General features: G+C 47.9%; 2 protein-coding genes across 3 annotated transcripts; one reads left to right on the top strand and one right to left on the bottom strand.

Annotated features, from left to right (window-relative positions):
* The first annotated feature begins 10945 nt into the window (after nt 1-10945).
* LOC123429640 (thionin-2.2-like) lies at nt 10946-12265 on the top strand. Of its 2 annotated transcripts, none has more exons than XM_045113690.1 (3): nt 10946-11259; nt 11562-11621; nt 11939-12265. In XM_045113690.1, exons 1-3 carry the CDS (start codon nt 10998-11000, stop codon nt 12025-12027), a joined length of 411 nt encoding a protein of 136 aa, XP_044969625.1. In that variant the 5' UTR covers nt 10946-10997; the 3' UTR covers nt 12028-12265. The 2 variants fall into 2 exon arrangements, with proteins under 2 accessions (XP_044969625.1, XP_044969686.1); XM_045113751.1 differs by having other exon boundaries at nt 11565-11621.
* A 4206-nt stretch (nt 12266-16471) lies between these two features.
* Nucleotides 16472-27294, bottom strand: LOC123429827 (branched-chain amino acid aminotransferase 2, chloroplastic-like). The gene is made up of 9 exons (XM_045113837.1): nt 27218-27294; nt 26932-27106; nt 26621-26797; nt 26405-26536; nt 26108-26206; nt 17634-17750; nt 16943-17038; nt 16727-16839; nt 16472-16592 (listed from the first exon to the last, which is right to left on the bottom strand). Coding segments are annotated over exons 1-9 (1032 nt in total). The 5' UTR covers nt 27220-27294.
* Nucleotides 27295-27790: the final 496 nt, after the last annotated feature.

Genomic DNA, 27790 nt, shown 5'->3' on the forward strand with positions numbered 1-27790 from the left:
AAAAACTTGTTCGATATCAGGTAAATCACGTTGAATTAGAGACAATGTTGTACTAATCTTATTTGTATGCTATTTATGGATGACTTGTACTATTTTCTGTCCGAACTTAAATGAATATTAGCAGGTTTGAATGAATTTCATCTGATTATTTTGAATGTGTTTCAAAATTTATATGGACAGCGTTGGATGACCTGTCCGGCTTTGATTCCCCCTGTTCACGGACGGATACAGGAGCAAAATAACGGCTCGCTGTTCAAGCGGCCCTTATTTCCTCATGTACACCATACACGAGTTAACGAGACACAACAGCAATATATCAGCACATACAAATCCAGAACGACGCCCATATATCAGCAGATCCACTAATTAAAACTGACATATATTGTGTTGCATGTGCGATACAACAGCAATACAGCATGTGCGATATACTAGTAACAGATTGGCCAAAAACATCACCGCACCCATAAGCAATGATGCAGCACAGTGACGAAAGCCGACAGAGTTGAGTGTGTTCATCTACTGCCATCATGACAAAGCTAGATTTTTCTCAAGCATGGATAGATACAGTCACATGGATGGTTGCATCAATAAAGTTCTCAGTGCTTTTCAATAGTCAATGTTTGGAGCAATTCACACCCAACAGAGGGATACGATAGGGAGATCTTATTTCCCCTTATCTTTTTTTGAATTGCACCATAGGACCCCTCGTGCCTCTTCAAATCTAGTTCTTTGTCATCAGTGCTTAGTGGTATTAAGGTGGTTCATGCAGTGAATTACTTGTAATTCGCCGATGGCAACCTGTTGCTTTCCAAATCAAGTGTGGAGGGAGCAAATGCGGTATCAAACTTGTTGAATTCATATTGTGGAGCGTTCCGACAGAGGGTCAATCATGAAAATTCTTCGATATTTTTCAGCAAGGATTGTTCCCAAACTCTAGGACAAGAAGTAAAGACTTTGCTTAAGGTGCATAATGAGCCCTAAGAGAAAGATACCTTGGAATGCCTACGAATGTTGGTCACTCAATCAATGGAACTTTTAGGTATATATGTGATAGAGTATGGGAAAGGATAAGGGGGTGGATGGGAAAACTCTTCTCGGCAGGAGGAAAAGAGGAGTTGATCAAAGTAGTGGCCTAGGCACTACCGGTGTTTTCGATGACATGCTTCATATTTCCATGTGGTCTATGCGAGAACATAACATCTATAGTTCGATAACTTTGGTGGGGCAGCAAGAATGGGAAAAGAAAGCCTAACTCGATGATTGGGATGATATGACCCGGCAAAAAAACTTGGGAGGATTAGGTTTCCGTAACCTAGAGATATTTAATATGGCTTTGCTCTCACGACAAGCATGGCGCATATTGCAGTAGTCTTTGTCTCCTAATACAAGGATATTGAAAGCTAAATACTTCCTAACTTCATAATCCCTCACAAATTTGGAGGGCGATGGTGGTTGTGAGGGATGTAGTGTTACAAGGTATTATTCGACGGATCAGAGATGGTGAAACTACCAATATTTGATGCGACAATTGAATCCCGAGGGATCAGATGATGCGGCCGATTTTCACTCGACCAAGGAATGCACCATTGATGGTGGCGCAACTGCTAGATGCGTCCACGCGAGAGTGGAAGGAGGAACTGGTGTGGAGCACTTTTGTGCCTTATGATGGGGAGGCGATCTTAAGAATACCCATATGCACACGACGAATTTCAGACTTCTGGGAGTGGGCTCCTGACTGCAAAGGCTGCTTCTCATCCGCTATGCATATAACATGATTCTTCGAACCAAGATATAGAGGGAGGAATGGCTGGAGAGTAGCAAGGGATCTCAAACGATCATCAAGATAATTATCGGTGGACCTCCATCTTGAATTTGAGGGTTCCCTCAAAGCTAAAGATGCGTGGAGGCTAGACAGGCAGTCACTTCCTTAAGGGGATTTACTCCATCATAGCAACATGGCCTCGTCCCCGGTGTGCGCTCTTTGTGGAGCGGCAGACAGTTGGAGGCATAATCTTATCGAGTGCAGCATGACGTGAAGTGTGTGGGCACTATCTGATGAGAAAATGGTGTCATGCTCCATAATACTAATCCTGGGGCAAAGGAATGGCTGTTTGCAATGAGTGACTTATTATCGCATGTGGAGCTTACAAAGATGACCGTGACTCTATGGACAATTTGGAGCTCGCAGAGGAAAGCAATTTACGAGGACATATTTGAGAGCCCTCTATCAACAGATTTGTTGGGTCCAGACATTTTTGTCCAGAACCTTCTCCCTCCCCTTTACACGTCGCACGGCCCCTCTCGCTCGAACTGGTGGTGCTCCGTCTCCACATGGAGCAGTGTCTTCGTCGCCTGTACACTGTTGAAATTAACCCAGTTGCACTGAAGTTTGTTTTTCTGTTATATTCTGTAACAATAACGCACACTCTGTACGTGGTGCGACAGACTAGCTGTAGTGTTTACTTTGTTGTTGTAATTCAGTTATTCAGCTAGCCACGATCTGTCCGCGGGATGGCACGGGGAAACCGGATCGTGGGCAGCAATTCTGTTAGGATGGAATAAAAGCAAAGCCAGAAAAGACGCACAGATTTACGGGTCGCAAAACTGCCTCACAAACATTCGTGTGTGTGGTGTCTCTTCCTGGTCATCTTCCTCCTTGTGTCCACCTCGTGTGTGTGTGTGATCCTGAGAGTGTTTTGATCCAACATTTGGCACCAGAGCTAGGGTTCACGGAGACGGAGCACGGCAGCGGAGATCGGAGGAGCTGTGACGGCGGTGATCGGCGATGGAAGACACGTCACCGAAGAAGGATCTGAACAGCGGCGGCAGCGGCGGCGGAAAGTACACGCCGCCAGCAAGGAGGCCCGGAGATGATGGCGCCGTGGTCGTCCAGCGCGCGCCAACGAGGACCGGCGGCGTCCCGATCCAATATCCGATGCTCAACGACTCCAACTACGGTCTGTGGGCCGTAAAGATGAGAGTGCTGCCCCGTCCGTTCGGCGTGTGGTCGGCGTTGGAGGGCACAGCGGAGTTTGACCAAGGAAAGGATGAGGAGGCCTTTGCCGCTCTCTCCCAGTCCGTCCCGGACGCGGTGATGATGGCGGTGGCCAACTGCGAGACTGCTCACGAGGCCTGGGAGGCCATCCGACGCATGCGCGTCGGTGAAGATCGTGTCCAGAAGGCGTGAGTGAAGCAGCTCGAGCGCCAACTCGATCGCATGGAGATGGACGATTCTGAGTCCGTCAGTGTGTTCGCGCAAAAATTGATGACGCTCGTTGGAGAAATCCGATCGCTGGGCGAGACGGTGTCGGATGAGTCGATCATTGAGGTCCTCTTAAACGCTGTCCCGAGCCGGTTTGGGGACATCGTGACCACCATCGAGCAATGGGGAGACCTTACTACCATGACCGTGTCAGAGGCAGTTGGGCGTCTCGCCGCGTTCGAAGAGAGCCAGCGCGGCCGACGCCGTCACTCCGGCGGGAAGGAGGACCAACTGATGCTGATGACACAAGCCCTTGAGCAGCTCATGAAGGGCAAAAAGGGGTCACCGGGAGCCGGCAGTAGCAACGTTGGTCGTGGCCGTGGAGGTGGTCGAGGTCGAGGCGGTGGCCGCGGTGACCGCGGACAAGCCGGGCGTGGAGAGACCAAGGACGTGGAGAAGCAGAAGAAACACCGTAAGTTCGACATCACTAAGGTCATGTGTTTTAACTGTAACAAAATGGGACATTTTCAGTCTGACTGTCCAGAGCCCAAACGAGAGCAGGCAAATTTTGCCCAGGAGGAGGAGGCAGATGAGCAACCTCTGCTCATGATCGCAGCCTGTGAGCTGGCCCCAGCAAAGATCGAGTTGATGGAACAAGTGTTCTTGAATGAGAAGCAGGTGCTTCCGAAGCTAAGCGGTGATCGGGACGTCTCGAGCAAGCAATCATATGACCGGTTGCCGCGACAAGTTTGCAGAGCTCGATGAGGCAGTAAACGGCAAGGTCAAATTTGGCGATGGCTCTGCTGTGGACATCCGTGGACGAGGTTCAGTTCTCTTGAAGTGTCTCACGGGTGAGCACCGGGTTCTGACAGATGTATACTTCATTCCTCGACTTAAGAACAACATCATCAGTTTGGGCCAGCTAGATGAAAATGGATGCAAGTATGCAAGTGAGGATGGAGTAATGACCGTGTGGGACAGAGAAAGAAATGTTCTTGCACGAGTGAATAGGACCAAGAACATGATGTATATACTGAACATCCAGCCCACTGAACCTATGTGTCTGCTTGCTCACGCTAAGGATCAAGCATGGTTGTGGCACATGAGGTATGGACATGTAAATTTCAGGTCACTTCGTACACTTACAGCAGAAGAGATGGTACATGGCATGCCGTACCTCGACCAGGTGGAGCAAATCTGTGATGGGTGCATGATAGCAAAACAGAGGCGCCTCTCCTTCCCGGTTCAGGCCACTTACCGTGCAACGGAGCAACTTCAGCTAGTTCATGGATATGGGCCTATAACACCTGAAACGCCGAGTTCATGGCAGCTGTAGGAGAAGAACCAGGAGAATGCCCTCGAGCCCAACCTACGCTTCGTGGAGGTCCCGGACGGCTTGGTGCCACCAACACCAAGCTCGGGTGGCGCCGGGACGACGCCGCCGCCCAACCACATGGCGCGTCTCGGCCTCTTCTTGGTCGCCGCTGAGGCCGGCGGGGTGAGGGTGGCGCTGGAGACGGCTCGCGCCGCCGCAGGGTCACCTGCGTCGTCGGCGACTCGTTCGTCTGGATGGCCGCCGCGGTCGGGGCGCCGTGGGTTCTGGTCTGGACCGGCGGCCCCAGCGCGCTCCTTGCGCACCTCCAAGGCGACGCGCTGGGCGACGACATCCGCGACAAAGGTACGCACGACACGACACGATCAACCATCCATGCAGCATGGAGGAAGCTCACCTTACTTGTAATTAGAAATGGTTGAAATTCGAAGATATAGTTTAAAATGATGCATAGTGAATGAACAAAAAGACTGAAGTTGAAATAAGTTAAAAAATGAAATGCCTTTGTAACAGTTGATTTTTTGTCTCAAACCCTCATACTTCGAAGGAGATGGTCTAGCTTGTACACAAGTGCATCCATGCAGCATGGAGGAAGCTCACCCGGCGAATGCATGAAAAAAACTTGAACTTGCAGCGGCGAGCCGAGCGGATGAGCTGCTGACGGCGCACCCGGGCCTCGGAAGCTACCGCGTCCGGGACCTTCCCGACGGCCGCGTCTTCGGCAACATGCACCTGCCCATCGTTGCCCTCTTCCGTCGCGTCGCCGACCAGCTACACGTTCCCGGCGCGGCCACCGCCATCGCCCTCAACACCTTCCCGGGCCTCCTCCCCGACGACATCACCGCCGAGGGGTTGACACATGCCATATCCATGATCTTGTTTGCAAGGTCAACATCTCAAAGTAAGTGGCTAGAAGAAATTCATGTTTTCAAAGTAGATGCCCCTTTGCCGTGAGGCCTATCCCGGAGCAGGTTGGCGCCTCCTGCTGATTCCCCTCGTCCATAACGAATTGGGAAGGAAAGTGGTCGTCAAGATGGTCTGGATATGTCTCTGATCAGCCTCCTACTGACTACCATATTGGATCGGGGCAAGCCAGCGCCAACTTCATCAATTTCTAGCCCAGGTCAGATCGGGGAGGCGCCGTGAGGCCCTTAGATTCTAGCTATCTTCCTTGGCAATGCGAGGCGGCTGCAAACCTTCATGATCGGTCTGAGCTAGTCGCGCTGGCACTAGAACAGAATCAAGAATAACATGTTGACGGCAGACACAAGGTGTTCAACAGCGGTGGAATTAAAATAGCATGACACATGGATGAGCAGGCTTGTGCATGGTGGCGAAGACACGAGGCATATAACAGCAATTGTCTACATATTAGGCATGATAAGAACATCACACATGGCGGACAACAAAAGGTGATAGGGCCCCTACATGGCCATATTAGTTATGCCTACCCAAATGCTCAACGCACCATCCTCAACTGTCGTTGGCTGACTTCGATGAAGACATGGCGGGATGCTGGATTTATCCATGTGGGTTCTTGGTAGCACTGACGACTTTATATAACCGATGAAGTTCTTATAAATCAGGGTTGAAATTTTCTGAATACGAGCTAACTTTTTTTTTTCAAATACACACTGTCTATTTTTTGTTGGCAAATATGGGATGCATATTGTATGTATGTGCAAAAGAGATTTTATTTTAATTTTTGCACAATATACTTTTCTCTCTTTTAAAATTATTTAACAATATTTTTTGAATTAAAAGAAGTTTCGTAAACTGACTTGGACCCTGCCTATGTACACACACCAGTGTGGGCGATTGGGCTCACTCAAACTCACACACATAAGAGAATATATCAGGAAGAGTTGTGTCGTGGTTAGTCCAGCCCATTACAAAAGCCCAACAATCCACAGTGCCGTCAGCCCAACTACCCGCTTACCCTTTGACCCTCAGAAGAAAAAAAAAATCTGGCTTACCCTTTACTGCCGTCGTGTCTTGTTAGTCACGGATTAGGATTCACCTCCTTCCTTCCCTTCACTAATGTCCGCTCATCTACTGATGGTCATTAAGGTCTCTAAGCATTTCTAGGGTTTGAACCAACTGCCATTGTTTTCAGCCGAGTGTTGTCATCAATGCTGGTTGATGTTCATGGCTTGTATGCTTGCTTCGACGGGGACTTCCAAGGGCTGTGATTTTTTATTTGCATGTGTATTGTTGTTGGATATGTGCATCCTATCATGCAGACACCGAGCGTTCGAGCATGATACTTTGCATTCTCTTGATGCGGCACTATAAGTAAATAAAATTCGCCTTTTATATATCAAATGGATGTAGTTTCAGCACCAAGAGACAGGACGCATCTTGCTATAACCGGGAATCGGGAGATATGGATCGTTGACTCCCCATTCATTAGAGAACTGCACATGCCAAACTGAATGCATATCTTATCTATGTTTTAGTATAATCTAGCACTGTGATCAATATCTAGATCCGTATCGGCGCCAAGGCGTTTCCAATACATATATCTTATAGTAGCTCTCTGGCGTGGCATACATATCTTATGCTATCCTCTGACATCACAATCGTTGTCGGTCCGTGTGCGGATCGACTACATGTATGAGTTTATTGGCTCATATGACTACCTTCATTGTGGTTTATTGGCTCACTTCATATTTTGTGTCAAAGTTTGATCATATAATTATTGGCTCACTTCATATTTCGGCTACTCTTGCTCCATGCTTGTGGAAGATCTGGTGTCTCCTCGTGTGCCAATTGTTCGTCCACGGCAGAGAAACGGGTACCGGGCATTCACGATGAAGAAGGAGGTCTCTTGGGTCTCCTTTACAATATTCTTTATGTCAGGGGCGTCCATGTTTTTCGGCTGGGACAGTGCTCCCTGTATCCTTTGTATTGTTGTGTATTTGTAATGTTCTAAATAACGGGCTACGGCAAATAGCGACGAGCCTTTAAATCAGCTATAGCGGCATATTTGTACATGATACCATTTAGCGGCACCCTTCTGAAAAGGCTATAGCGAGGCTATAGCGGGACCATAGCGGGCTATTTAAAACTATGATTTGTACGTGCATTGGTTTGTTCTGCACTGTTCTCCTACTCATATATATATATGAATACAAGTGATGTATGCCTTCAGGCGTACGGTTTCAGAAAAATGAGCAGAGTAATTGATTTGATCGGACGAATCGGCAGCGTGACCCAACAATCATATGCGGACACGAGGTCGCGCCTGCTCTCGTCGCCACATCTTATCCCCACACAGGAATGACATATCCACGCACCAGCCACCACACTGGCGATCATGGTCACTGACGTGGTCACAAGCCCTCCAGCACTGCCCAAGTTGTCACATGATGATGGCATAATATTCCTTTTACCCAATGTCAGGACATCATCCATTCTGCTGATGAGTACGTATGGAAGCATGTTGCCAAGAAACTAAGTAAGGTATATAAGCAGGAGCATGCTCCAACCATCTCAAGATTCCATGCAATCGAGATCTCAAAACATGTGGCTGAAAGAAATTCTTGTTTTCAAATTATAGGAAGGCTACAATTATGAGCTGAAACTTGCTTGGATGGTTAGGTTTCTTGTGGTGAAAACCGATCAGCAGGGTCCAACTTCTATACTTGGCAATAGTGCTCATATTTTTCTGGATTTATTCCAGTCTTTCCAATGATATTCATTCAACGAAAGAAGGTGTATTCATCGACCATGAAGGCATGTATGATGGCCTCGTCAATCCCTAAGATGTTGTACCGGCTCCGTATTTTGAATATGCTCAGAAGGGCCCTGTTTGGATACTCTAACCGAGTTAGAGGTTAGAGTTAGATTCTTACTCTAAATAAATTCTGAACTAACTCTAACTAAAGAGGTGTTTGGATGGTAGGGTTATATTGTCAATAAATGCATTTTTTCAATGATTTGGTTCCTTTATCTAGGATTTTCTGTGATGGAGGCAGAGGGAAAAGCAACTTTTTCTGGGCCCCACCTACCTCTAACCTAAATAAGCAACTCTTGGGTGGGTTAGTTCTTTTGGGTGGGTTAGAGCAACTCTAGCAGACCCCACAAAACGGCCGGCCCGCAAAAAATCCGGCGACTATACGGTTTTGGGTTGTTTTTCCTGCCAGAGCAGACACTGCAAACGAGGTCCGACCCGTAAAACTTTTGCGGTGGCCCGTAAACGCGACCGCTCGACCGGTATAACTGCGGGTTCGACCGCTGGATGCGGGTCGAAACCCTATCCCTCCGCCGCCGCGAAAAGTCCCCCCACCTCACCGCCGGCGCCTCCAATCCGCCGCCGCGCGCCTCCATTTCGCCGCGTAGCCGCTCCATTCCACCGCCCTTGATGGCCAGCTCCGGTAGCAGTAGGAACGACGACCCTGAGAGGGCTCGTTGCATCAGATCCGACGCCGCCTGTAAGCGCGCCACCCGCCGGTACACCCAGTGGGGCCTGACGCCGCCGCCGTCGCTCCTCCGTTGCGAGACAGAGGAGTATGACCGCGCGCGCGGCCGCCTCTTCTCCGGCAGCTCATTTGAGGCGTCGAGCTCGCGCTCGTCGTTTTCCCTCCCATCGGTGAAGAGGGAGCTCGAAGAGCTCCCGTCGGTGAAGATGGAGCCGGAGGCCGAGGCGATGGCGGAGCGACGTGCCGGGGCCGTCGTCGGACAAGAGGATTTCCTCCCTCCGGCGGAGGCGGATAGCCTTCTGCCCGTGCTGCTGGCACGGAGTGCACGAGAGGCGGAAGAGGACCAGCAGCGCCGCCGGAGGGAGGAGGAGATCGACACCGTGCTCTACGAGCAGGGTGTCGCGTCAGCCATCGCCTTCGGCCACAAGGTGGAGGACTGGCGCTGTGAAGCAACTGCGCAAAAGCGCATCTACGTCGAGTTCTCCTCCGACGAGGACGACGACTGAATGTAGGATATCTACTACTGCACGAGCTCGACTCCGGTGAGCTCAATTTTACGTAGTGCGGTAGGATAGCTAGTAGCTCTGGTGAGCTCTGATGAGCTCCAGTAGGTGATGCCCCCCTCTAGTACTGAATGTAGTTTGTATGATCATGACTGTGGTTCCAATTTCGCCCGCAAATGTTTATTTTTCAAATTATGCAGTTTCATTATGCGGGTTCTGTTCTACAGCGCAACATTTCGTCCCGCAAAACCCCACTTCGTCGAACTTTAAAACGCGTTTGCAAGTCGTGATTATACAGGGTCTGCTAGAGTTTCTCTTAGATACATCTAACCAACTCTAATCCTCCTGTTTGGATATTTTAAGGTTAGTTCGGTCCAATCTAACCAACTCTAACTCTAACCCATGGATCCAAACAGGGTCAAGGATAAGATATGCGTGTGTGAGTCATAGACATAAATGTATGTACACATATGTGGATATCTGTGTTGTACTATGTTTTAAAACAAACTGCAATTTCAAGACCAAGGAGACACGACGCATCTTGCTTTGGGACTGTGGATCGCTGCCTCCATAATCAACTAGCAAGCTGCACATGCCCAAATGCATGCATATCATATCTAATATCCCGCCTAATATATTACTACTCGAGCACTCTGATCGATCTGGACCCGTATCGGCGCCAACGCTTTTACTATGAGCACTGCGATCGATCTGGATCTGGATCTGGGTCCGTGTCTAGCTCTGTGGCACTGCTGGCGGTCCCAAGCACGACCACGACACCATATGCACGGATGCGTCACCTTGCCAGTGATCAAAGGAGCAGAGTAAATGAGTAATTGAGCAGCTTACAAGTTGAGAATTTACAAAATTATTATTTTTGAATTCATTGCTCCATATGTTGCTAAATGCTTCCTCCGCCTCAAAATTCTTGGCTTCAGTTTGTCTAGGAGTGGATGTATCAAAATATTAAAAGCTCACCACCTATCAATAGGCTCCTAAAATTTAAATTCAAGATTTATTTGAAATATTTGAACGGAATCTGCACGGTATTTTACCGAAGTAACCAAATCCCGCCCGCCCTCAGTAAAAACCATCCACCCGATAGCCAAAACCTTGGTGACGGTATCATCACGCATAGTTTCTCACTAACATGGGTGTGATTGGGCACTAGTACTGATGGAACTCGAGGATCTAAATAATCATTTCACAGTAGCCAAATCCACGATCTTATCCATGATGTCGAGATCTCAAACAGGCCCGATCTCAAAGTTATAAAATTATAGGAGGGTTGCAAATTGCACATGCCCATTTGAATGCCTTTGATATAATACTATCTTGTAGCACAGCAATAGATCTGGATCTAGAGTAATTGAGCACCTAGCTACCACATGCACACCACGCAGCTTGCAAGTTGAGATGCATGGGCAGCTCGCTCCAGCCATCTCCTATAAATAGTGTCGATGCCCAGGTGTTTGATTCATCTCATCTCATCTCAGTGTCATTCATTTCTATCACCGTGTGTGAAAGAATTAAACATGGCTATGAGAGGCAACAATGTCAAGACCTTGGCCATGATACTCCTAGTTCTGGGTCTTGTGGCCATGGAGCGAACCCAGCAAGCGCAAGCCTCCCATTGCTGTTGTCATCTAGACTCGGTCCCTACCTATTTTGACTGCCGCGCCAAATCTGATAGCACCGTCTCAGAGTGCTGCGGTGTTTCCGCCGGCTATATATCAAACGACGCTGGAACTGAATGCAAGTCCGGTTATATTGATATAGAGAAAGTTTCACTACAAGGTATGTCAAACGACCGACCCTTTCTTTTCGGCGTACTCATTCTGTTTTGCATTCACCGTTACTTGCAACTCCGGTTTGAACATACATATCTCTGTCTAGCGATATCTTGCATGGTGGTACTATATCTATATGGATGGAACTTGCAAGATATGGATGGATCGAACTTGTTTTTAATTACTAGCTTGCGAGCTCCATCTGGATATATGTTGTGCAAGAGATGGATCGATATATGTTTAATTTTTTGCTTGCTTACATTTACATGCACATATGCTGCTGTGCTGGTGCTGCCTGCCGGAAATCAGCAGTCAACTACTGCAAGTTGGGGTGCACGGCTTCCTTGTGTAACAAAGTAACTCCATCTGGTAAGGTTCTCTCGATCTTGGTTGTTACTTGGTCAATCACTAACACCAACCCCCAGCCATCACATGTGCATGCTGCTACAAATCCCAAGGCAATACACCTTGCAATATACTCCCTACGTAAACAAATATAAGACTGTTTAGATCACTAAAGTAGTGATCTAAACACTCTTATATTTCTTTACAGAGGGAGTACAAACAAAATCCATGCATCAGTCCCCCAGAAGTCTCATAGTAGTAAAAGTCCCACCTAAATAACTCATTGCTCGTGTGTATGATCGATGTATCACCTAATTAATTTTTTTTCCATACTGATGAAGGGAACGATGCCATGGAACACTGCACCAGTGGATGCCACGATCTGTGCACCAAGAACGGTGTGGAAATTGCACAAGTCGTCGTGGCTTAACTAGTTATGGCAAGGAGCTGCATCGGACAAGCCCGCCAAGGAGTGTTTGTGTTGCCTTCAATAACTGGATGTCGCATCCAAGATCAGTAGATGTCAAATGTTACTTGTGTTGCAATTTTAGCTCCAATAAGGCTCATGAGATGTATGACGCATCCTCCCGCGAGGATATATAGTGCTCATCATATTAGATGTTTTTGTTGTATCCTTGGCGTATAACATTGTCAAAGCATGATTTTAACAAAATCTTGTTTAATTTAGCAAGCCATATTGTTTTTCTTTTTTCCTTCGACAGGTTAAGCCATCTTGTTGTTGGCAAGGGTCTTTTAATGTTACAAATAATAAAAGCATTGACCATCAACTCGTGTTTCATCCATGTGTGCATGTGTCAATAAACTTGGTACATGCAAAGCTTTTGGCTCAATTTTCACCAAAAACAACGTCAACTCTTATCGACTTAAGTGACTTGCAGAAACTATTTTTCCTTTTGAGATTTCCAAAAAAATAAACATGTAAAACAACCGATACATATTCATGCAACTACCTGCAACTAACCCAAGATTACCAAATCATGTGGCACACGTGGTAAGCAATCCAAGCTTGATGACAATTTTTCTACGGCGAGTTAAAATAGCCCACACACCTATAATTCCATAGCTCCTAAGGGCATCTCCAACGCGGACCCTCAAACCGGCCATAATCATCCGTACCCAGTTGTCAGGACGCACTTCCCATCCAACGCGGTACCCCATCTATCCGCAAACTGGTCCAGTCTTCCATTTTCATGCAAACCAACAAATCAGGGAGGGCTTTGTGGGAATGTGGACACCCGACATGTAGGCCTTCGACGCCCCTGACCCACCCAAAAATAAGGCACAAGATGATATTAATTTAGAAATCATAGGGATCCGCTACACTGACACAAGATGACATCAGTTTGCGAGAATTACATTCGATACCTGATCGGTCTCTTTCTTTTCCTCTCGCTAGGAGTCCGAAGAAATGCACTGTGATGATTTAACGAGCTATTAAGTCTGGATTCAGCCCTGCCCGAGTGATGACCTGATGATCATGGTACTGGACAATATTTCTTCCTTTCAACTTGCAATTTGATGTTGCAAAGTGAGACTGGGTTAAGGCCTGGATGTTAATTTAGTACAATCTTGTTATGTGTTGTGTTGGATGGCACACGTGTACTGTAATTGGTTGTGTTCTTTTTGAAGATGGAATGAAGTTATGAGCTGGTGATGACATAAAAATATTCTTGTAGCTGATACTTTTCTTTTCTGGAGATGGAATGAACTATGACCTGATGATTGCAGAAACATATTTTGTATGTGATAGGTTTATTTTCTTGTTGCCCAAGTTACGACCTTGATAATCATGGCACTGGAGAATATTTCTCAGTTGATTTCCTCTTGCATTTTTCTATGAAAATAATGACGGGTTAAGGCATGGGTGTTAATTTACAACCTTGCATTGCGTGTCTTGTTGGATTGCCATTTGTACAATTCCATTGATGGCTCTTCGCCCTGAAACTAAGATGATAAGTGTAAGGATATGTTTAACATATCCTTACACTTATCATCTTAGTTTCAGGTACGTAACCAATGAAATTGCCTGGATGAGATAATTATAATTTTAGATGCATGTATGCGTACATGGGCAAAATATATCAAGCAGACTAGATACAAACAAGATCCTTCGTATACCTAAACAACATTCTGATCATTCTTCTGCAATAGAAGAGATAAATCGTTTCTCATACGGAAAAAAAAAAATCAACATCATCTTCAGGATTAACACAAAGCTAAAAGTCTCCATTTGATGAACCAAACCTCCTAGTCCTACATGGAACACACACATCATCCTCAACAATGCCCAAAACTTCTATGATTGCGTCCCACATTGATTCAATGCAAGATAAGGTTGTGTAGTGAGAGCGACATCGTTTGTATGCTGGTGCGACCAAGTATGTTTCTTGGTATCTTCCTATTCCTGTGGGCATCTCATCTCTCTCAACCCTATCCAAAAGAAACTCTTTTTGCTTGTCAAGCAATTTATCCTTCCTCTTGCAAGATGAAGTACTGAGATTGGAAATCATGATCACATATTAAAAAATAAAAATTCTGAACACCCTTGCAATATCTCAAAACAACAACTACTACCAAGTGTGGTTGGTGGGAAAAGCACCGGATATAGAAAGCATATGGGTTCTCATCTCGAATTAACTTATTAAGGCCATTGAATTCTCCTCTCATATTAGATGCCCCATCATATCCTTACCCTCGTAGTCTTGCAACGACTAGTCATAGCAATATGCACCATAATTTAAAAGGCTATGGCCATCTATATTGATTGTGATAAGATAGAAATAAGGAAGCGGACCAGTGTTGTCTGCTTTATGACCATTTTGTGCAAGGAAATTACAACCTTTCTGACCAAAATGGTAGTTATGATTTAGGGTTTGGATCCCCCGAACAGCTTATGACCAATTGGTCTCAAATGGTCATATATTTACAACCATTTCTTCAAGGGTCATCGACCAAAGGTCACAAGTTGACATATTTCTTGTAGTGATTGATAGTCACCACGTACACACATTTACCTCATAGTTGACTGGTACATCGTCTACAGCTAGACAAATAGCTTATCTGTGTTAAGGTTCGCCACGTGTACATGTTCCATCATAAGGAACTTATCCAACTAAGCTCCACTCAAGAAAATATATGTTCTTTTTTCCTTCACATAACAAGATATGTTAATGGGCTGGGTTTTGACAAGACTAATTAGCCAGTTAAATAGACTACATTAACCTCACAACTAACGGGATCAGTTCTACTACATTATGTACATTACACTAGGATAGGGACCATGCTATGGCCTATGGTGATTAAGCACTAATCAAACCTTACATACCAGTCTTCTAATACCACACCATCAACTGTCATGAGACAAGAAAAATCACATATGGTGGTCTATACGCCAATCCACATAACCTTTAATTCCGTTCACAATTGGCAATTTCTTGTTGATGGTTGGCCTTGCATTTTGTACGTGAAGAAACTGGAAAAGGGTACATTATTAGGCCAGTGGGTCAAGGCTGCTGAGGATGCTCGTTTGGAGCTCCTCACATTGTATCTCCCATAAACTTTCTCGTGGTTCTCTTTCCACCAATTTTCAGCCTAATGCTCCCCAAAGAGCCTTTTGCTGCAAATTAGAAATATTTCAAACAGGCAAGATGTCGACGCTTAATATATTTTGCAAGGAAATATGGGCTTGTAGCTTGTTAGTCAGTAGAGTTACATATGACACTACTACCAGCTACATACTAAAGCAAAACTACCAATTAGCCCGCTGAACAAAATAACATGAAGGTCTCAGTTTCTGATTATGTTTCATGTGAAAAATAGATTGCCCTCTACATAATGATAAGAAACTACATGAGCTGTCACACCTCTTGTTACATATGAACCTGCAGGGTGATAAAATAATGTCCAACATGACGAATCAAGAACCTAGCATATTGCAATCATGAATATTCAATGAGTTGTTTGCATGCACATATTATAAAGCTAACTTGGGAGTAGAAAGCGTGAAAGGAGATAGCTTAATCACCTTAACCAAACCCTCTTCAACTCCCGGGTCCCATCGTCGAGGTCCTTCAGCTTCATGTAAACATCGGCTTCATACTCCTCCAACCATTCATCATGCAAGTGCCTCGCATCACCATTGCCGTTACGCTAGGATGGGCAGAAATACGTGGCATAGTTTTGATTTTCGGTTTGTGACTTTTTTCGCCCTAGATCGAGATGACCAAATTTTGTGGTCATTTTCAAAAAATTTGATTGAAATTTGACCAACATTTGGATGAAATTTGATCAAAATCTATTTTCCAGCTGAAATGTACTTTTCGCCCGAGGCGGAGATGGTCGAAATTCAGCCAATATCTGGATTTCTCAGCCAAAAATCAAAGCACAATACGTGCCACGGCTCCGCTTGGAGCATGCACCGTTCTGTCCATACTGCATGTACTGCCAACTGATGATGGAACTGGGTGAAAAACATGCGGCATTGACTCATCATCGCTACTATAGGAAGGTTAATTTGGTGGACATGAAAAAAACTCTGAAATTAAGCAGAGCATCACATCACATCACAAGGCACGCAAGAGATGAAGAAGATAACACAATGTCTTTGCCTTTTCTAGAATGGTATTGGTAAAAGCACCCAAGTTGTACTCAGCATACAAGATACGGAGTAGATAAAGCATCAAGATACGAAGTAGGAAAACAACAGTCACCGTCGAGTATCATTAACAGTTTAGAAGAGACTAATTAATTGCACAGTAGCTTCCAAACCCTGATTGAAGAGTTTGATGAATCCGATGTGAGTTCGTAGCAGTGTTGTGGAAATCTGTCGCGCCAAGATCTCAGGTGATGCGATACTAATTTAGTTGCATGGTCCATCCCATCCGATCCTCATATTTACCCATCTGGAGGCTCGTCAGCAAGGTATATAGCTGTTGCGACACCATGCCGACTCCTTGGTCGCCGTTGTATTCAATCCTGAAAAGCAATAGAAATTGCATATGGTTTGAGATATAGTAGCACGTACAATTCTTATTCGTCAATGTTTGAGGAACCAAACTTCTTAATGCCATACAAATTTAAACAGTTCCAAGCCGGACAAGAAGTTTCACCTTTTCCCCTGATACAGTACGCTTCCCACTGGTGAAACAACAACAGCTGTTCCCGTGCAGAAGACTTCATCAGCATCAAGCAGTTCATCTACCGACACCCGTCTTTCCTCCACCTTACAAGAAAGCAAAACGCACTAGTTAAGAACGTAGTATAATTTAACGAAGCAGCACATTGTAGTTCCTATGGATTGATGGTTCTTCGTGACTGACATTTACCTTGTAGCCTTTTCTCTCAGCGACTTCTATGACACTTTTCCTTGTTATATCGGACAATATTGTTCCTTCTATTGATGGCGTAGAAATAGAATTTCCCTGGTGCAAAAGATCATAACTAATATAACTAGGATTTCTGCAGTACTTGGCAAACTAAGATTCCTCAAGGAAGACTACACAATACGTTAATAGTAAAGGAAGGTATAAATTCGAAATTCGAAATTACAATATGTTAATAGCAAACTAAGAATCAGTATTAGAATGAATATAATGAGAAATGGTTTATGCAACAAACAAAACGATCTATGTTCTTTTTTCCCACCGATCAATCAGGTTTGCTTGTCAAAGCAATATTCATGCCACTTCCGAAGCTACTTGAACCTCATGAGAAGATACTCACTCTGGTCCAAAATAAGTGTGGCATCTTTGAACTAAGGTTAGTTCAACATTAGTTTAGAACTGCAACTCTTATTGTGGATAGGAGGGAGTAGGTCAAATGAAGAGGACAAATCCTGCAATTTAATTTGGTTACCGAACCAAATATTCTTAGTAGTTTATTACTTGCATTTGATCTGCTTAGTTTCTTAAAATAGAAGAAGGGTGAGTTTTACACAACAAGGATACCCTCACAGGATACTATCAGAAATACTACTTCTAGAAGCAAAAATAAGAACTCATATGTGAAGGATCGTACTTTCACAACGAATATATTGCATGAGGAAACTTCTTCGAGATATTTGTTGTGAACGGCATCCAAATATAGGACATCAGAATATCCTTTCTCCTTTGCAATTGTTTGTGCTTTCAACACCTACATGGTGAGGACAAGTTTGTCAATTAAGTGATCGTAGTTTCAGATTCAAAAGCTAAAAGAATGTGGCTGTAGTTAGCACTCATCACAGAATCATTGACTTCAATTTTAGGGTAGATTTAACAGCAATATCCTAACAAGTTGTACTGCAAGTAGGAAAGGAAGGTGAGCCAAGTATTTAGCACCACAGAAAAGGAGTTTTGTATAAATATACAAACACCTAGCATTATTAAATGATAAAACAAAGGATGTCAACTTTAATTTACTGAGATAATTAATCCTATAACATGCGAGAGAACTTTCTACTCCCAGGTTTACTCACACCCTTTATCCCGACCGTTGGCTAGGTGTTGTCCTGCATCTAGATCCAAACAGTGCTCCAGTGTGCTGAAGTGATTTGCAGGGGACATGTCAGGGTATTGTTCACGATGGACAGATTTGTTGGAAATAATTTTCAGTTTCAGCTGTTAGTTCGTCACGGTTTTAGGTGTCGAAAGTTCCGTTTCGTCAGAGTCGTTTTCTGTCAGATGTTGGCGCGATTTGTGCGCCACATCGCGAGTCTTTAGGAGAGCCGTGGGCTCGATCCAAGTCGTGGGATGGCACGACTTAGTCTGGATCGTGGCTATAGTCACGGCACGTTTGTTATTCCTGCACAATAAGAGGAAGAAAAGCACCAGAAAAGCAGTGAGTTGGACGCTGCACAAAACCTCTCGAGTTCATCAGTAGTCCATCTTCTTCCTGCGTCGAATCCACCTTCGTTTTGATCACGAGTGAGTAGAGGTTTAGCTGACAATTGGCATCAGAGCTTTGTTTGATCCATACATGTCGGAGGGATGCCTAAGATTGGAGGAGGCGACGCGTCGAAGAAGGCCGCCGATGGCGCTGACGACACGCCGCCCAAATCCACTCTGTCCCTCCCGCGCTCCGGGCGCGATCTCGGCGGCGGCTCGGGCACGGCGTGGCCCACGCTGACGAGGACCAACTACAACTCGTGGTCGCTGCTGATGAAGGTGATCCTACAGGTGCGACACCTGTGGGACGTCATCGACACCGGAGTAGGCGACTTCGACGACGACCGCATGGCACTGGAGGCTATCCTCCGGGCCGTGCCGCAGGAGATGATCCCCATGCTCGCCGTCAAGGACACGGCGAAGGAGGCATGGGACGCAATCAAGACGATCCGAGTCGGGGCCGATCGTGTCCGCAACTCGAAGGCCCAGAACTTCCGCAAGCAGTACGAGGATCTCAGGTTCAAACCTGGTGAGTCTGTCGATGACTTTGGGTTGCGGCTGCAGGAGCTCGTCCATCAGCTGGACGTCCACGGCGACCCCATGGACGACAAGAAGGTCATTCTCAAGTACGTGCGCATCGTGCCGAAGAGGTACATGCAGATGGCCCGATCGATCGAGAGTCTTCTCGATCTGAACACCATGTCCATCGAAGAACTCACCGGGCGTCTCAAGGTCTGCGAGGAAGACGACGACGACGAGCCGGCGGGTGCGGCAAATGACGACCAACTGCTGCTCACAAGGGAGCAGTGGCGCGCGCATGAGAAGGAGGACACTCCCTCTGGGAGCGGCGGCGGAGGCGGAAACCGCCGCGACAAGGGACGCGGCCACGACGGCGCGCGTGACAAACCGCGGGGGGGGGGGGGGGGGCACAGGAGCTACCCGTGATGACAAGTGCTGCTACTGCGGCAAACTCGGGCACTGGGCCCAGGAGTGTCGCAAGAAGAAGCGTGAAGATGCTCACCTCGTGAGCCCGCGGCATACCTTGCGGCACAACTGAACCTCGTCCTCACCGTCGACGCGCGGGAGCAGCAAGGCGAGCGGGTGTTCCTGAACGAGGAGCAGGCGATCGTGCGGCTCGGGGAAGACCAGGAACCCATCGATGTTCCCTGGTACCTCGACAGCGGCACGTCAAACAACATGACCGGCAGCCGCGCCGCTTTCGCTGATCTGGACACCAAGATCGTCGGCACCGTGCGCTTCGGCGACAACTCCATCGTCGACATCAAGGGGCGCGGCACGGTGGTGATCTCGGTGAGCGGCGACGAGCATCGTGCCCTCACTGATGTCTACTTCATCCCCAAACTCAAGACGAGCATCGTGAGCCTAGGGCAGCTCGATGAAAGCGGGTGCCCGTCTTCGATCCGCGGTGGCTACCTGACGGTGTGGGATCGGCAGAACCGTCTACTCGCAAAGGTACCACGCTCGCCAAATCGTCTCTACAAAGTCAATCTCAAGATCGTGCAGCCTGCCTGTCTCTCTGTGCCCCGCGGCGACACGGCCTGGCCTCGGACACCAGAACTTCGACGCTCTCCGCACCATGTCCCGAAGCGGCATGGTTCGCGGCCTGCCGGAGATCGGTCACGCCGACCAGCTGTGCGATGCTTGCTTGGCAGGGAAGCAGAAGCGCGCGTCCTTCCCACAGGCGGCAAAGTTTAGGGCGACGGCGCGTCTGGAACTTGTCCACGCCGATCTCTGCGGGCCGATCTCGCCGGCAACCCCGGGCAGGAAGCGTTATTTTCTCTTGATGGTGGACGACTACAGCCGCTACATGTGGCTGGCGATGCTCACCACCAAGGACGAAGCGGAGATGGCAATCAGACGCATCAAAGCAGCAGCAGAGGTTCAGAGTGGGTGCGTGCTACGCACCCTGCGCACTGATCGGGGAGGGGAGTTCACATCTCTCTCCTTCGACGATTTCTGCTCCGACAATGGTGTCCAACGGCACCTCACCGCGCCGTACACTCCGCAACACAATGGTGTTGTCGAGCGGCGAAACCAGACAGTGGTCGCCTCCGCAAGAAGCATGCTCAAAGGGAGAAGCGTTCCCAGTGCGTTTTGGAGGGAGGCGGTGACCACAGCAGTATATCTGCTGAACCGCTCCTTCACGCGCGCAGTGGAGGGCAAGACACCCTTCGAGCTCTGGCACGGGACGCCGCCGAGTCTGCATCACCTCCGCGTCTTCGGCTGCGTCGTCCACGTCAAAACAGCGCGGCCACACCTCAAGAAACTTGAGGATCAAAGCAAGAAGATGGTGTTGCTTGGCTACGAGCCAGGCACCAAGGCATGGAGGGTGTTCGATCCCCTGACCCAGCGCGTGCACGTCACCAGGGACGCCATCTTCGACGAAGCGGTGTCATGGAGCTGGGAGGGCGCCGGCATAGAGACACTGACCAGCGACTTCGACATCGCCTACACTCCACCAACTGCGGCCCTACGCGGCTCGGAGGGGGCGCGTCCGGGCACCCCAGCCCCACCACCGAGCGCTCCAGCGGAGGCAGACGACGAGGACGACGTGGAGGCGCCACCTGCTACGCCCCCGCCAATGGAGACACCCACAACTCCTCCCGTCACTACACCGCCTGTGCCACCGCGTGCACGGGTGGAGTTCGCCATGCCAGGAGCCGAAAACACACCCACTGCAGAGGAGCGGGACTCTCCAATGCGAAGGTATAGGACCCTGGCTAACATAGAAGAAGAGCTCGAGCAAGATCTCTTCCTTGCAGAAGGGGAGGAACCTGCAACACTTGCAGAGGCCCAGTCCGAGGCAGGGTGGCGGGCGACAATGGCCGAGGAGATGGCCGCGATTAAGGAGAACAACACGTGGGAACTCTGTGATCTCCCCGCAGGCCAACGCCCCATCGGGCTCAAGTGGGTCTACAAGCTGAAGAAGAACCCGGCGGGAGAAGTGGTGCGGCACAAGGCGAGGCTCGTCGCCAAGGGGTACGCACAGCGCGCCGGCATCGACTTCGACGAGGTCTTCACTCCAGTGGCGCGCCTGGATTCCGTTCGCGTCCTCCTCGCCGTAGCAGCGCACCACAGTTGGGAGGTGCACCACCTTGACGTGAAGAGCGCGTTCCTGAACGGCGACTTGACGGAGGAGGTGTACGTCTCCCAGCCCCCCGGCTTCGTCGTCAGCAGCACGGAGGGAAAGGTGTTGCGCCTGAGGAAGGCGTTGTACGGCCTCCGTCAGGCACCGCGGGCGTGGAACTCCAAGCTCGATCACACTCTTCGTTCACTAGGGTTTACCCGATGCCCCTCTGAACATGCTGTGTACGCTCGTGGAGGAGAAGGCTCGCGTCTGTTGCTGGGAGTATACGTCGACGACTTGATCGTCACCGGCGTCAGCACACTGGAGATCACCAAATTCAAGCAGGAGATGACGGACAGGTTCAAGATGAGCGACCTGGGCCTCCTGTCTTACTACCTCGGCATCGAGGTGACCCAGCAGAATGGCAAGATCACACTCTGTCAATCTGCATACGCTGCCAAGCTGCTGGAGAAGGCGGGCATGACGGACTGCGCTACAGCGCAGGTGCCCATGGAGCCGCGCCTGAAGCTTAGCAAGACAAGCTCAAACCCGCCGGTGGACGTGACGCTCTACCGCTCCATCGTCGGAAGTCTCCGCTACCTGGTGCACAGCAGGCCGGACATCGCCTTCACTGTGGGGTATGTGAGCCGATTCATGGAGAAGCCCACGACGGAGCACCTAAGTGCTGTCAAATACCTCCTCCGCTACATCGCCGGCACCAAGAACTACGGGTATGTGATCCATGACAGTAACAAGCAGCTCGAGCTCGTAGGGTACAGCGACTCGGATCACGCTGGTGATCTAGATGACCGCAAGAGGACGACGGGAAGTCTCTTCCTCATCAACGGCTGGCCGGTGACCTGGCAGTCTGTGAAGCAGCAGGCAGTAGCCCTGTCGTCGTGCGAGGCCGAGTATATGGCCGCCTCCGCTACGGCGTGCCAGGCTGTATGGCTCCGGTGCCTCCTAGGGGAGCTGCTGAGGAAGGAGGAGGAGACGGTGAAGATCTACATCGACAATCAGAGTGCTATCCAATTGATCAAGAACCCAGTGTTCCACGAGCGCAGCAAACATATTGATACGGGCTTCCACTACATCAGGAGGTGCGTCGAGGAAGGCAAGATTGTCGTCGAGCACATCGGCACCACCAATCAACTCGCCGACATTCTCACCAAGTCTCTTGGAAGAATTCAATTCCAGGAACTACGAGGAAGGATCGGCATCACCAACATCTCCGAGGACTAAAACTTAGGGGGGGGGATTTGTTGGAAATAAGTTTCAGTTTCAGCTGTTAGTTCATCAGGGTTTTAGGTGTCGAAAGTTCAGTTTCGTCAGAGTCGTTTTCTGTCAGATGTTGGCGCGATTTGTGCGCCACATCGCGAGTCTTTAGGAGAGCCGTGGGCTCGATACAAGTCGTGGGATGGCACGACTTAGTCGGGATCGTGGCTATAGTCACGGCACGTTTGTTATTCCTGCACAATAAAAGGAAGAAAAGCACCAGAAAAGCAGTGAGTTGGACGCTGCACAAAACCTCTTGAGTTCATCAGTAGTCCATCTTCTTCCTGCGTCGAATCCACCTTCGTTTTGATCACGAGTGAGTAGAGGTTTAGCTGACAATTGGCATCAGAGCTTTGTTTGATCCATACATGTCGGAGGGATGCCTAAGATTGGAGGAGGCGACGCGTTGAAGAAGGCCGCCGACGGCGCTGACGACACGCCGCCCAAATCCACTCTGTCCCTCCCGCGCTCCGGGCGCGATCTCGGCGGCGGCTCGGGCACGGCGTGGCCCACGCTGACGAGGCCCAACTACAACTCGTGGTCGCTGCTGATGAAGGTGATCCTACAGGTGCGACACCTGTGGGACGTCATCGACACCGGAGTAGGCGACTTCGACGACGACCGCATAGCACTGGAGGCTATCCTCCGGGCCGTGCCACAGGAGATGATCCCCATGCTCGCCGTCAAGGACACGGCGAAGGAGGCATGGGACGCAATCAAGATGATCCGAGTCGGGGCCGATCGTGTCCGCAACTCGAAGGCCCAGAACTTCCGCAAGCAGTACGAGGATCTCAGGTTCAAACCTGGTGAGTCTGTCGATTACTTTGGGTTGCGGCTGCAGGAGCTCGTCCATCAGTTGGACGTCCACGGCGACCCCATGGATGACAAGAAGGTCATTCTCAAATACGTGTGCATCGTGTCGAAGAGGTACATGCAGATGGCCCGATCGATCGAGAGTCTTCTCGATCTGAACACCATGTCCATCGAAGAACTCACCGGGCGTCTCAAGGTCTGCGAGGAAGACGACGACGACGAGCCGGCGGGTGCGGCAAATGACGGCCAACTGCTGCTCACAAGGGAGCAGTGGCGCGCGCGTGAGAAGGAGGACACTCCCTCTGGGAGCGGCGGCGGAGGCGGAAACCGCCGCGACAAGGGACGCGGCCACGACGGCGCGCGTGACAAACCGCGGGGGGGGGGGGGGGGGGGCACAGGAGCTACCCGCGATGACAAGTGCTGCTACTGCGGCAAACTCGGGCACTGGGCCCAGGAGTGTCGCAAGAAGAAGCGTGAAGAAGCTCACCTCGTGAAGGAGGGGGGCGAGGAGGAGCCCGCGGCATACCTTGCGGCACAACTGAACCTCGTCCTCACCGCCGACGCGCGGGAGCAGGAAGGCGAGCGGGTGTTCCTGAACGAGGAGCAGGCGATCGTGCGGCTCGGGGAAGACCAGGAACCCATCGGTGTTCCCTGGTACCTCGACAGCGGCGCGTCAAACCACATGACCGGCAGCCGCGCCGCTTTCGCTGATCTGGAGGAGAGGAAGGTGAGCCAAGTATTTAGCACCACAGAAAAGGAGTTTTGTATAAATATACAAACACCTCGCATTATTAAATGATAAAACAAAGGATGTTAACTTTAATTTACTGAGATAATTAATCCTATAACATGCGAGAGAACTTTCTACTCCCAGGTTTACTCACACCCTTTATCCCGACCGTTGGCTAGGTGTTGTCCTGCATCTAGATCCAAACAGTGCTCCAGTGTGCTGAAGTGATTTGCAGGGGACATGTCAGGGTATTGTTCACGATGGACAGATTTGTTGGAAATAATTTTCAGTTTCAGCTGTTAGTTCGTCAGGGTTTTAGGTGTCGAAAGTTCCGTTTCGTCAGAGTCGTTTTCTGTCAGATGTTGGCGCGATTTGTGCGCCACATCGCGAGTCTTTAGGAGAGCCGTGGGCTCGATCCAAGTCGTGGGATGGCACGACTTAGTCTGGATCGTGGCTATAGTCACGGCACGTTTGTTATTCCTGCACAATAAGAGGAAGAAAAGCACCAGAAAAGCAGTGAGTTGGACGCTGCACAAAACCTCTCGAGTTCATCAGTAGTCCATCTTCTTCCTGCGTCGAATCCACCTTCGTTTTGATCACGAGTGAGTAGAGGTTTAGCTGACAAGATTCCCATTTTTGATACAGCTAGACGTCATTGCATGTGGCAGCTCTCTCCCTTGAGTCTTGTCTTTTGCACTCAAGTTCTGTTTTCTTTTACATTCTGCATACTGTCTCTTCTCTTTCTGACACGGACGGACGTAGACCTCTTGGTTCAGATACAATATTGAATTCATGCTCCAGCCAACTCATCTAAAAGTCTGAATTGATGAAGGGAGACGGGCAATATATATCGAGAGAATTCCTTATTTGGCCCTTTCTTAAATTCTTCTTCCCTATTTGGCCCTAAATATTATTTTTTTCCCTATTTGACATCTAAACTTCATTTCCTTCCTAATATGGCCCTATAGTGCAATCTGAACACTAACGGTGTTAAATGTGGTTGTAAAATGACTCTTTTGCCCTTGATGAATTGTGGGAACAAAAGTTACTCTCTAGTGTGTGTGACATATTTAAGCCAATAAAAACGTACCAGTAGCTCCATTTTGGATGCTTTCAACGGTTATTATGGAGCTACTGGTACGTTTTTATTGGCTTAAATATGTCACACACACTAGAGAGTAACTTTTGTTCCCACAATTCATCAAGGGCAAAAGAGTCATTTTACAACCACATTTAACACCGTTAGTGTTCAGATTGCACTACAGGGCCATATTAGGAAGGAAATGAAGTTTAGATGTCAAATAGGGAAAAAAATAATATTTAGGACCAAATAGGGAAGAAGAATTTAAGAAAGGGCCAAATAAGGAATTCTCTCATATATATCAACACACACCTGAGAGTAGCCACACCTTCCAAATTCCAATCGACCACTAAGAGCAGACATTATGAAAATACTAATGCTTTGTTCTGTAAATTTCATTTTTCCCTAAAACAATATCTATATGGACATACATTTCATCATTTGCGGTAGTGCAACCACATCTCCCATATAGAACTTTTGGGCTGTGGGGAAAAGCCATCATACTAACACCTAAGGAAATGATGACATGGAGTACTTGCAAAGGTAAAGCACATGATGCCCAAAGAGAGTTTTTTTTGCCACGAAATGATGCCCAACGAAGTTGAATCTATGAAAAATGGCAGGGATGTAAAAAGTTACCGATGCATAGTTTCCAATAGTTTTCACGCCTCCAGTTCCACCAGGGGCAGCACGGTGAAAGTTATCTTCAATAATCAAATTAATAGGAGCTAAACCTTCCTGTAGAGTAAAGTTAACAAACTTCATCAACATTCAAGCTGACGTCAATGTGAAAGAAGAAAATTATTATGCATAGTAGAAAAATGATCGAGATGATGATGTGCTTATGCTACTATTCATCCATACTATATCACGAGGAAGAGATCAGAATTATAGTTGTGCTCTGGTCTATGTTGAACTAAAGAATTTAGTACAAACCTTGAAATAATTTCCAACAGGGGAGACATAAATAATAAAGGTGTACTCCTGAGAAGGTGCAAGGCCAAGAATAGCCCCGCTTCCGATAAGTAGCGGCCTGATGTACAAGGAACCTTTAGCCGTAGGAGGCACCTAAAATGTATTACATTGAAGAAGACGTTAGACATATACAGATGCCAATCAAGTGACCATCAGAAGACATGAAAAACAACTTACCCATCTTTTATTTGCCAAAACGGTTTGTTTCACAGCATCCACAAATTGCTCAACAGTTGGTGCCGACATGCACATTCTTTCTGAACCAATTTTCATCCTTTCGGCATTCTCCTCCGGACGAAATAATAGGATAGACCCGTCAGATTTCCTATATGCTTTTAGGCCTTCAAACAGGCCCTACATACAAAAATTACAATTGTTTAAGCACATTTGATAGTTGGAGACCTTCAAAGAGTACATATTTCACAGGTTATCATAGCTTTCCATAACACATATGAAATAATGCCTTCCAAGTCCTCCCACGAACTAACCTGTCCATAATTTAAGACTCCAGCAGACGGGCTTAGTGCAATGGGTCCAAATGGAAGAATTTCTCCTTTGGAAAAGTTTCCATCAGGCCCACATTTTGCTAAGTACATAAAGTCAGTATTGACAAGGCCAAACCCAAGATCTTCCCAGTCCAAATCGACCATCTCAGGCGTTTCCCTATTAAGAACCATACCATCACAACAACGTAGGCGTTAGAAAAGATTTATTAACAGTCATGAATTCAGTCGAAACAAAATGGCTTAGTTTATAAAGTTCATATTTGCATACATGTGCTTAGTTGCTAGAGAAGCTTGGCAGCCTACTGTGGTATGGTCCTTGTAATCGAGACTTGGCGTCGAATAGATGTTATTAATATTAAGTACCTGCAATAGCAGGAAAAATATATGTTTCTTGGATGACATTGATGGCGCCAACACAAACCATATAAACTCCTTCTGCATATATATTTACAAGTACGACAATCACAACAGGTGAGTTGGGTTCGATTCGCTTCTCGGGACTCTAGTATAAAGGTTGTCCAGAAAGAACAAACAAAGGGGCATCTACTCCATGAAGAAAAAAATTAGTGCCACCTTAGTCGGCAAATTGTTCTATCAAATACTACCACCCATTTCCTTTAATATGAAGGTAGCTAGCTATATATAGGAGAAGTGGTTGGCCAACTCGAATTTACATACAGATTGGACAAGGCATTGCACTGCTTAAAGAAAGAGTGCATACATGGCGTAACCCCCTCTCGAGCCCACTCCACCCCACACGTTACGATCTTGAGAGCAAGCAGCTAACTCGAACGAAAGGCCTGCTCGATCGTCCGCCGCCGAGGCGGCGGCCAGGAGCACT

The sequence above is a fragment of the Hordeum vulgare genome, chromosome 1H (genome assembly GCF_904849725.1).
Source record: "Hordeum vulgare subsp. vulgare chromosome 1H, MorexV3_pseudomolecules_assembly, whole genome shotgun sequence".
NCBI classification, from domain to species: Eukaryota; Viridiplantae; Streptophyta; class Magnoliopsida; order Poales; family Poaceae; genus Hordeum; species Hordeum vulgare.